General features: G+C 37.0%; 1 protein-coding gene across 2 annotated transcripts in view; it reads right to left on the bottom strand.

Moving 5' to 3' along the window:
• CNTNAP2 (contactin associated protein 2) overlaps positions 1–12093 on the bottom strand; it is a 1030565-nt gene that overhangs the window by 68352 nt on the left and 950120 nt on the right. For both annotated transcript variants that reach the window (XM_032681831.1, XM_032681841.1), the window contains 2 exons: positions 9571–9816; positions 8084–8217 (listed from right to left, as the gene is read on the bottom strand). In XM_032681831.1, coding sequence (XP_032537722.1) covers positions 8084–8217; positions 9571–9816 — 380 coding nt within the window. The remainder of the gene's footprint in view (positions 1–8083; positions 8218–9570; positions 9817–12093) is intronic.

Here is a 12093-nt window from a genome sequence, read left to right as displayed (position 1 = left end):
CTGGACAAAGGCTTTTTGTGCTAATTTCTATAGTAATGCATAGAGTTATATTTGAGTTAAATATATGCAAAAACATAGTCTGTGCATGCATAGACTAAGCATGAGACCCCAAGAAAATAATAACAAGGCAAATGATTAGATGGAGCTCCTCCCAAGTACCCAAATAGGATAACAAAGCAGGAGAAAGCACGAAGTTGATTATGAAAATCAAATAGGAGATATTACAGCTTTTTATTGGTGAAATGGAGATGATTATTCCCCTGCTAAAAGGTTAGGAAAAAACCTTAAAAACAACTTTTCAATATTTTTATTAATGTGATTATATTTATTTCTTTATTTTTTCAGCACAAAAGAAAAGGAGCAGATTCGACCGGCAATTGTGTAATTCCTTAGGCTGATCATGGCTACTCTTACTGCAATTCAGCTCCTTCCTTAGTGTGGCACTATTGCTCTGCTGATCTTTTTCTGCCAGGTTAGGTCCTTGACCCAGGTTACTGTGGATCAAATCAGAGCTGGAGCAGGGACACACCAGCCATAGTGAACAGTGGATCCAGAGAACTAGGCAGGACCATAAACCCAGAATTTTTTATTGCCTTAGACTCTCACAGACCTGCAACCTCACTGCTCATGTGGAACACAGAAGGAGGCATGTACTTCACCAGTATAATGTAAGGCAAAACTAAAGGTTTGCATTGTGCTTTGAGCTCTTCAGATGAAATATCTGTAGAGGTATAGTCAATACTGTTTTAGGAATCACTCCAAATCTGTTTTGTTGGTTTAATGCATTGATTTAGCCTGTTGCAGGTTTTTCTTCTTTAAATAAACGTCAGCTTCACCATTTTATGATAAAGTCTCCTTTTTTTTGGGGGGGGGATTAAACTGTGATCAACATAAGACAGACAAAAAAACGTGTTTTTTTTCCTGTTTCAAAACTTAAATTCTTTATGTACAGTAAGCTTGTATATATATCTGAAAGCTGCTGTTGCTCTGCTAAATAATGACAGGGATAATTTAGCTTTCTCTAAAAAATACAAAAATTTGTATAAAATATAAATGGAAATGTAGATACATAAGTCAAAATGTAACAGAAGCACTGATAAGGAAAAGGACACTATTTAGTCTGGCCACCTTCGACTGAAACAATTCTTTGATACTTCTTTCACATATCTGTTGACTTTTTATTGCTCTCTTTAATAAATGAATTACAATAAATGTTAACAGAAGCAATAGCAAGTCATATAATGCCAAGTTATTAAAATTAAAGAGATCTATCTCAGGTACCTAAAGATGACTTTCACAGGACATTAATTTGTCCAGTGTGTGCTGCCATATAATGGAAAACACCTATTTCATGTTAGGTTTTGACTTTTTTAGCTTCATCTTAGACTCTGGAAATACCTAATGGTTCTTTTGTTCTCTCTTTGTTTCTTTAATTCCAATAAAAATGATATCAAACAGCAATCCCACAGGCTAAGGAAGACGCATTCATCACTGGAAAGACACTACAGAAGAAGGAAATAGTTTCAATGTAAGCCAATGTAAGTAACACATTTGTGAGGTGGATAAATCTGCTGATATGCTCTGCAGATCCTTACTCTGCTCTGAAAAGCAGACTCAGGAACTATCAGACTGCACCATAGTCCCTTGTGACCTGAATGGCCTTAGCTTTATTTCCAAGGAAAGTGGGGGGTAGGGTGAGAAAGACATTTCACTTCTGGGTCTTATCATGATATGAGTCCTAGACATGGACAAAGTTTGGGACAAAAAAGCTAAAACATGCCTCTGAATCCAGCAACACATGTTTTGCTAAAAAGATATGAGAAGGATGTTGAAGAGTTCCTCTCCTATGGAGTGGTTTTACAGAGCAGAAAGTAAAGATGAATATTTTCCCAAAAGGCCTCCAAGTTTGAAACTATCTCAACTGATGCAGAGAGGGTAAAACTTCTGTAAAGATTTATACTTCAGCATTTGCCCCTGCCCCTCTGCAACAACTACAGGAAAGGCAGTAGGCCAGGTTTTACAATCATGGAGCCACAGGGAAAGATGTTATCCCCAGATGGGGCTCTATGGATCATGTTTTTCCCACTGTATACTTGCCAGTAAGAGAAAGATCTAACTCCATGTCCTGATCTTCAGGGTGAGGATATTCCACCCCCTCATTTATTGGTGAGTGAAAGGACTTCTCTTTATGAAAATATTTTGTCTGACTTTTAGCTAGCTGAGACTCAATGGGGATGTGCTGACTTATCTTGAAAGATGCCACTAACCAACTCTAACGCGCACAAAAGGGAAGGATTTATTTATGAGCTTCCTGTCTACCCATAGCTGCTCTGTTTACCTGAAAGATTGTAAGTTGCACTGTAAAATAAAGAAGTTGAGTAAACTCAGTGAAGGTTTAAAACCTGTAATTCCTTATATATTAGAAAACAGATGTTGCTTAGGGGTATGGAATTATATACTATATCGTTATAAGGTTTATTTTATTTTCAAAGGTTCTCATATTGATAGCTTTTTATGCCTTGTCACCTATTTGTGAAAAAACCCTATGTTTTCAAACCTGAGTAAAACCCACTTTCTTGTGACTTCTGATTGAGAAAAGAGCTTAGCAGTTGTGGGGAAACTGAGTGCTAATGCACTAAACATGCAGATCTAATGTATGGTTCTACTCTAGAAAGTGGTCTGAGCTTGTCTTTCCCTTACATGAGTATTTTGAGTAATACGTTGCTGCTACAGGATGGCAATACACAGTGGAAAGACGTATCTCCATGGGTTTTAAATAATTCATTTCAGCAGGAAGACCTTTATTATTAACAGAACAAATGATTTTTTTTTTCTTTAAAGAAAAACCTGCTTGGAAATTCATTAATTGTGCTTTTAATATAATTGAATTACCTCATTACGAGAAAAAAAGCAGAAGGTTACTGTTGCATTGATATTAACTATGGTTTACATGTTTTACCTGTGGTTAAGGTCCTGGATATTTAAAACATGTTTTATTCATGACAGCTGCTGTGGAATTTGTAAATACTGTCTGACTGCTTCCTGCCAAATCATGAACGGAACTTACCCATTCTCTACCAACAAAATGTTGGTTAAAGCAGTCTTCAAATTAATCAGGTGTCTAGACAATTTACAGCACTGCCCAAAGAATGATGAGGCAGCAGCTTTCCCAGAAAATGAAGGAAATAAATAAAGATGGTATTTCTACATAATTTTGGCATATCAACCATTACCAAGGGTAAATGTTTTCAGAATGTGACTCAAAGGGGGAGTTTCCAGAGAAGAGTTAAAAAACTGTTTTATGGCTCAAAAACTATACACATCTGATGGTATACTAAAATAGTTCAATTTATTTAGCTTCTTGCAGACAAGATGAAAAGATATTTTAATCAGCATCTCTAACAAAGTGTGAAGGGGAGTGACACCTGACACTAAACACTTCTTTCATCTATCAAGCATAGACACAGAGTTAAATGTTGAAGTCTGCAGAATTCAAACTGTAAATTAGGTGTAAATTATTTAAAGGAAAGGCACTTAAGCACTGGCTTAAGTAACACTGGAACCCGTGGCCAAAGGATACGGTAAATTTTCTATCATTTGAAGTCTTTAAAGCTAGATAAAATGTGTTATACTGCTATGATTACTTTCTGGGTTGGCTGCAGAAAATAATTTGGTGATTTTTTATGGTCTCAGTTAAGCAAGAGCTCAAACAGTGCTCATATTCTGTTGGGGCTTCAAAATATAGGAATCATGATAGTTAGGCATGATTCTACAGCACCAATAATGATAGGAGATGAAATTATAGCCTCACTGAAGTCTATAAGAAAGTCCCCACTCCCTTTAATGAGACCAACATTTAATCTATAATTATAAAAATCTTTGATATATTCATTGCATTTAAGATGGGGATTATATGCAGACTGCTTTGCTCCACTTCACTCATTTTATTTTATAGCTATTATGTTTACCATTTTATTTTCTACTTCAGATTAGTTTTGAATTAATTTTGTATGATTTACATTTTTGAAGTATCTAGGAGTTTGCAATTGGTACCTCTTTTCAAGTTGTGCAGAGTTCAAAATGGAAATGAGAGAAAGGACTTACAAAAATTCTGTTTATTCTTGATTTCCTTTGGGTAAGGGTCAAATATTTAATTGATCATTTTTCACAAAGATGGGTTTCTGCTGCTTGCCTCTGTTGAAGCTGTAAATGGAGATCTGTACAAATACATTTTCTAGATTATTCTCAACCTTATGAACAGCTGAGTTCAGGTCAAGATTTCCATAAAGCCTCATAATTCAGCTCACTTTGAGTAGAGTCAGCAAGGAACATTCTTGTGTGTAGCTTCTTTGCCACAGTTGGACATACTGTCCAAGCCTGAAAGAGAGAACTGTCAGCTGTCCTCCTGTGTGGTCTTATGAGCAGATGTGCAATGGCTGCTGATAGTTGTCCTGAAAGTATATGGATGGGTTTGGGACACTAGAGTCCTGAAGAGGTCACTCAGATATAATCCTTTTTAGGAAAAAAGAAGGCATTATAAACTGTGACTCATAACCCATTACTAGAAATTACTTTAAAGCAGGGATGGAGAACTGGAGACCTGTTGAGAATGTAAAAGTGTGGAAGGTGAGAGGCTCAGTCTCTCTGTTAACTATGAGCTTTATTCCACCGAAAATTAAAGGACATTGTATATGGTTTTTGGGGGGGGTGGGTGGGGGAGTTGTGTTTTTTTGTTTGTTTGTTTGTTTGTTTTGTAACAGGCTGACCTAGCTGTGTGCAACAGAACAGAAAACTCTCTGATCCAGATTCCACTCTGATTTTACTTTGGGGACGTGCACAGAAGCAGAAGGTATGAACCTTGCACTAGGGATGCAACTATCACAGTTCTTTAAGGCACAATTTAAAGCCCGCTGGAGTCAATGGAAGGCCTTTCAATTACTTCAATGGGCTTTGGTTCAGAACTTCTGCTAGGGAGCCTTTGTCCTTGGCTTTCTTAAAAGAAGATTTTACTGGTGTGTGAATAGTGTTAATCACCCATGAATACTTGCTAAAGAGTGATCTGGTTTTTATGATATGGAAAATACCCTGCTGAAGCATGAAACCTTTTAATGAAGTCAAACAAAGTAAAACTTGCCCTCCATAACCTAAAGCTCAGCCCCTGAAATGTAATTTACTGGAATAATGCATTCCCCATCTGTCAGTCTGGTCTTTTTCTTGCCACAGGTGAACTAATGCAGCCTTGGAGGTGTGCCATAGTTACTAGTATCTGGTATTTTACTAAAGGCAAGGGATAGGAATTGTTAATAGCAAATACTGATTTTGTCCACCTCATGGAAACAACAGAAAATAAGCATATCTTTGTCCCTGAATTTACATAATTTGGTTTTCCTGACACCTAAATCAGATGTATATCCTTAATCTTATCATAATATCATCATAAATGAGAACTTGTTATTTAATGTTGGACTAATTATTGATTTGTCTATAGTCACTGAATGTATAAAATTGAAATATAAAAGCCATTTGACAGAGTTTTTGCTACTGTCTTTAGTCCTGACTGTCATGGTATGTTAGGGATGTAACGATAATAAAAACCATTCACAGTAAATATTCTTGTACTTGTTTGTGATCTTATGGACATACAATATTGTGGATATGTTGATTTCAAAGCCCAAGTCAAATTATGATTTTATATAAGTAATCACTGGTCTCCTGTCTGCCAGCATCAGATGAGGTCTCATAGAGTTCATTAATGAGTCTTTTTCTGTATTCATACATAAATGAAACTCCTGAGAATCATGGTACAACTCTGGTTCACACAGTTCATATGGTAGCAATTTATTGCCTGTCTTCAGATTTTTTAAATCTCTCTGGCACTACAGGGTTATTACAGTAAGTTAGAAAGACAGGTATTCTAAGTATGAACTCATTGTTAAGATCTCAGAAATACTGAGCGCTCTTGAATTGAAGCTTTGATGAGAAATAAATCCTTCTTGTGACACTTTTATGCCATGTAGAGATGTGGAAGTGTGAGCAACAGCACCTGGCAAGCAAGCTGTCTTCTTTGAAAACAAGCAAACCAGCTGCTCATCAGGTTGGAGAAGGATTTAGCAGGAAATAAAAGTCTGCTCAAATGTTTCTTGCTCAGATCTGCAAGAGAAAACTCATATTTTATGATTTGTCCTCTGGATACTGAGAAAAACTCTATTTATATCTTTTGTATTTTTAGACACCATGAAGAGTTTCTATCTAAAAACAGGTCTCATTTTCAAGTGAACAATCTACTTGACAGATCCATTTGTGTTCACACAAATTCTCTCCTTTAAAGAATGTAACCTGATAAGTGACAAAACTAACTTATGAAGAATAAACAAAATTTGACAGAAATTTTCTCTTTCAGGACACAGTAGTGGTAGGATTTCTGGATTTGCTTTGTATGGGTTGCTTCTTCCCCTATTCTTGCATGTGCATCACGCAGATCATCTCATTTAATAAGCCTCAAATGTATCTGCTTTATGTTTACATAAATAAGCTGTGTTTTATGCACACTAAATAGATTACAAAATGTTTACCTCAGCACAGCAAGACTAACCAAAATGTTTCTGACTCTTCAAAGCCCTAGATAGATAACAGTCTCACAAAACAATGGGAAAAAAAATTGTTGGGAACCAAATGTAGGTGAGTTGATACAAGGCCGGCACATTTAACTGTGTACATATTTTCTAACTGGACAAGGTACCTCATCTGATCCCTTCAAAAAATAATTTATTTAGTTTTACAGCTGCCTAAATCAGCCAGCTGTGACTCCATAGGAAACATACCATACTTCCTGGAAATAGAAACATTTAACACCAGAGGGGAACCTAACTGTAGGTCTTCTTTAGCTTCCATTTAGCTGTGAAATAAAAACATGCAATAACATGCAAGAGAGACACATATATCAATATATACCTCTCTCAACCTCAAAAAACCTGAAGTGAGTTTGGATGTATCACCTACATTTTTTTTAGGTTATTTGACATTTTGTGAATAATTTTGTGACAATTCTATTTCAATGCATTCAGTGTTATTCTGAGTATGAGAGCCTCAGTCAAATGACTGTAATAAACTGAAAAGTTTCCTTTTCATACCTTGAAACAATAACTGTCAGGGATTTATTTTAACCTCTAGGTAGATAATACTGTGGTGACTACTACTCTTCAACTTTTGGCGTGGCTCCCAAGGAGACTTCCCCTTTTTATATTTAATTTGTTATTGGTTTTGGTTTGCTTCCTATGAGTAACAAATCCGGATTAATCTATCCCATCCACCTGACTCTCCTGACAACAAAACTGCTTGCAATCTCCATATTTGCGGATGTGACAAGCAGGGAATGAAAACAGAGTTCTGTAATGACCACACAGAAGAAGCTGAGTGGAAACATTGATTGCTTCTTGCAGCGCTCCCCTCATTTATTTAGTATTATACCATCTCAAAGATTTGTAAACTGAGATATGGAGAGATGAAGTTTCTACCTGTGGTGTACCAAACCTAAATAAGCAAGAGCTATGTGTCTTCAATAATACTCTCTGTCCCAGATTCCTGTCACACAAACACTTAAGCATCTGCTCATCTTTGCAGAACAGCTCTTGCAATTTCACTGGACTGCAGGGTGAATTTAAATTTAAAGACATTCTCATTTGCAGACTCAGGACTTACGGAATGATATTTAGTTGCATCAGGCTCCACTGCCATTTAAGATGCTGTAGGATATCCCTCCTGGCTTCCAGCTGCTGCTCCAGAAAGGTACAGGTTTGTCCTAAGTCCCATGTTATCTATCAGCCCAGATGTTTCTGATGCCCTTCAGCATCTACAGTGACACCTGTATTAGCCCAGCTGTCATCACACTAAAATGAGGAATTCAGAACAACACGACGATGCAACAGAGGGAAAGAATAGCTTTTGTTAACTCCTAGGAGTGTGATCTGCAAGTAGAATCCCATCTACTGTACTTTTTATTTTCTAAATTTCAGAGTAATGGAGACCACCAAGAGACAAAATGCTACGAATGACAAGTAATGGAACCAAACAACCTGCAACTTACCTGCAGTACGATGTCCCGTCCATTCCGCGTGATGTTGACAGTGTGGGGCTGCCCATTAGCCATGTTTCTGTGGTCAATATCAATGTTATATGGCTCTTTGGTGCCTCCAAGGCTGTACCGAATCTGCAGATTCCCTAGTGAAAGAAAAATGTGAAAAGCACCCTCAGGTATTTTGATCTTTATTCAGCAGTTATTTTCCCCTCTGTATTTTCACATAGGGTTGTAATCATTTCACACTTAATTGCTCTCTTAGCTGATCTCTGCAGTGAGAGAAGAGCTGGTGTTTGAGATTATAAAGTTACTGGGCTGAAACTGCCTCTAGTTTATAACCCAGGAGTGTGACAATGACAAGCACCTCCAAACCAAAGTGTTTGTAAACACTCCAGACTGCAAACCAAACAAATCAGAGCTATGCCTTGAACAATATGGACAATTGGTACAAAATTGAGCTCATCAAGCAGCACTTTATTGTTGAGATTATACTTGCTGCAGTAAAATTCTTTGAAATTATAAAAAGCATAACATTATCTAAAGAATAAACCATTGACATGCATTGAATAAAGGCAAAATTACAACAAATTAACACTGACATGTAATCTACACAAGGGACTATCTTGCTCTGTCATTTAATTCTGTTTGATGGGTGACCGTCTGGACTTTTATGGAAATTTAATAATATATGGTGAAATGAAAATGTCATGTTATATTGTTAGAAAAATATAGTCAAAAGTGATTAATTGATATTCATGACATACTGCCCGACAGATTTTTCTTTTCTAAACAAAAGTGAAGCGTCTGCTCTTCATAACACATTTTAATATTTGATTAAAAGGAAGAATGCTTGAAAAGGGAAAGGCAGATCCCATTATAGACAAAAAATGGAAATATCCTGGCCCAAAAGAGCAGCCCTAGACCTTTATAACTATAGTTAAGTTGTCTGATGTTGGATTTCTCTCACGCACCTTCTTTCTTCCCCATGAAAGGAAAAATATGAGTGGCATGTGGAATACTCATATTATCCCATAAAAGAGAACAGTAGTAAAATCACACTAATTATGATTTTCATGGGGCTCTAAGGCACTATTTGGAATTGAAGTATATTCAGTTTATATACAGTTTTAATACTGTAGCAGCAAATGGTCCATATCTAACCCTCAACCATCACCAAAACATTTAGGACATTATATGCTATGCTACATCCATATTTCAGCCACCACAGTGAGTATCCAGATTTTCAGAAGGACAGTACATGACCCTTTTCATTGACCACTAGTGATATTGCCATCAGTTCAGCTATTCGGTGCCTACTTGTTCCCATCACAATGCTGGTCTGTGGCAAAATCCAGTACAAGTAGGATACAGGTTCAGATTTCTAAGTGCTTTATTTTTTCATGACAAGGGTGAAGAGAAGTTGTTCAGAGCTTCAGCTGAATGTCAGCTTAGTATTATCAACTGCGCAATGGAGAGAGCCTGGAGCAGTTGCTTACCAGCTGGCTTCACAAGCACAGCCATGAAGTCCTGGGTATAGGAGCTGATGTACAATAAGACACAAGGGGACTTGGTGGTACTGAAGCTGAAGCTGAGCTCTTCTTTATTCAAGTTGAGGTCAGGTGCTGTGATCTCAGGATCTGTAGAACTCAGAAGTGTTCGGCTAACTAAATCCTTCATGCTAGTTCCTGGGGAGTGGAAGTTGTAACGAAGCCACATTCCTTCTTCAAAAAATGCTCCAACATCTTGAAAAGAACAGAAAAAGGAAGAGGAAAAAAAAAGAGAGAAAATAAATGTGTTGACACTTTTTGGATGAAACATATTACTACTGAATTGATCAGTACTAATCTGTGCATGCTTCTACTGCTGCATTATTTAATCACTCTGCCAACATTTAGGTGAATGGGGTCACTATTTCCTTGTGAGAGTGAAAAAAACAATCTCCATTTTATTGGTGGGTACCTGGATTCACAGAGCAAAGGAAAAATTTCCTTTGGGGTACACAGATTCTCCATGCCTACATCTCATATCAGTACTACAGGCAAGTAGAATTATGCTTTAAATTTATTCTCATTAAAATCATGCAGTAGATAATGATCCAAAGAAGGAGACACAAGGAAGAGTGATTTAAGGGGTAGAGTAGGCAAACAACTGCTGAGGAATGATGACAGTTCCAGAACTTGAAAGATTTGAAATAGGACTGGACACAACAGTAGAAAGTTATTCACCACTAGCACAATCCTTCATGAGAACTGCATAATCAGGATGCCCTTATGGGAGATAAAATTAACTAGGGAGCTTGACTCAGTGGGGAACAAGGCAAGAGACACCTGATCTGTAGGTCCCAAGAGGCGCTACCCAGGCAAAGTTTTCAAACCAATATGAGACAAGATGTGATGTTTCAACACTCTAGACAGAAAATAAAACTACTTTTGGCAGAATTAATACTTTCAGCTGAAAAAGCATTGATATTGCTTCTCAGCAATGCAGTCCTACCTATTTCTTAACATTAAAAGCATAATTCAAGGTTAATGTTCTTACAGTGGTGGCTGATTTTGACAGCCTCCTACGAAAATTACTGCTTAGTGCTCTAGCATTGGTAGTGTATAACCTACTATATTGAGGATTGCTTGGCTGACTTCCTATGGTAGTAATTCATTTACTGACATCATGGTCCTGGATTGGCTTTGCTGTCTGGGACAACAACACTAAAGGAAATTTTAAAATTATATGTGAACTTGATTAAGAAGGTGTGTTCATGAGATTAAATAATGATGAATAAGTATTATAATCATAATATGTAAGTACTGTATTCAAAGGGGTTATAAGATATGCTTAAAGACACGAACAATCTTTAAACAAAAAGTCTTCCATTGTTTACTACTTTCCTACAGGATGCAATTTGACACAGATTGGTACAAAATCATCCATCTAAAAAGAAATTTATTTTTATTCCATTTTAGCATTTTGAGTCTTCACACAATTCTAAGCAAAAGCTTTATCTAAAAGTATATGAAAGAAGATGTTCATTTTCCAAGCTCTGCAGTGACACAGAAAAAGTTAGGAAAGAGCCTGCAGAATTTATTCAGTGGTTGAGCAGAGAAAAGGTAAGAAGATAGGTAAAAGTATAATGGACTTTACTGATGATTTTTTCAAGAATTTTGCTAAATCTAGTGCTAGAGAAGCTTTAGGTTTTCCTGTTACCACATAAAAATTCTCCAAAACTCAAAATATCATAGTCACTGTCACCATATGGATGTACGAAACATGGAGTCAAGTTGTGGTCCCAAAGTGCTATAAATAATTCGATCATTCTGATAGATTTATAACCTAAATTTTATAAGAGAAAACTTAAATCACTTTGGAAAAGTTATGGAAGAGGCAATTTCATTTAGCAGCTATATTTTACAGTAGACTCAACTTAAGTACTCCAAGATTAAAAGCAAAGAGTCCTATCCTGAAAAAAAGTTCCCTAAAATGTGATGTCCTCTGCCATTTAACAGTGGCATTGAAGATAAGCATGCAAAAATCTAAATACACTGTAGTTCCAGGTATGTGAAAGACTCACTTAAAAATATCCCTAGGACCAGTCATTTATTCTTCTTTAACCTCTGCTTCTAGCTCATGCAAGTTGCTTCTCAGGCAGATGCTGTATCACTCATATGGCCGTGGCACTGGCAGAGCTGCTGGCCATTGCCAGCTCCTGGCTGTTTGACACTGCCACTGCTGGGGGGAACCACAGCCCCTAGGGAGGGACACTGATACAAAATTAGGTTTGCCTCCAGCCTGTTTACTGTTTGTCATGCTTTTTATTTTAGGAGCAATCTTTGTGATTGCCTGGCACTACGCTTGCACAGGGCCTCCTGCTCTGGGAATACTGGGACCTTCAGTCCTGACCTCAGTACTGCTCTGGGGCTGAACTGGAAACTGGGCAGTGCTTTTTTCCAGAGCTCTAAGTGTTATAAATTGCTACTTTAAATGTTCATTACTACAAAAAAAGCTTTAAGTAAATGGTGCTTTCT

The sequence above is a fragment of the Chiroxiphia lanceolata genome, chromosome 1 (genome assembly GCF_009829145.1).
Source record: "Chiroxiphia lanceolata isolate bChiLan1 chromosome 1, bChiLan1.pri, whole genome shotgun sequence".
In the NCBI taxonomy this organism is placed as follows: Eukaryota; Metazoa; Chordata; class Aves; order Passeriformes; family Pipridae; genus Chiroxiphia; species Chiroxiphia lanceolata.
Note: the sequence above shows the minus strand (reverse complement) of the source record. Positions and strands in the feature narration are given on the sequence as shown.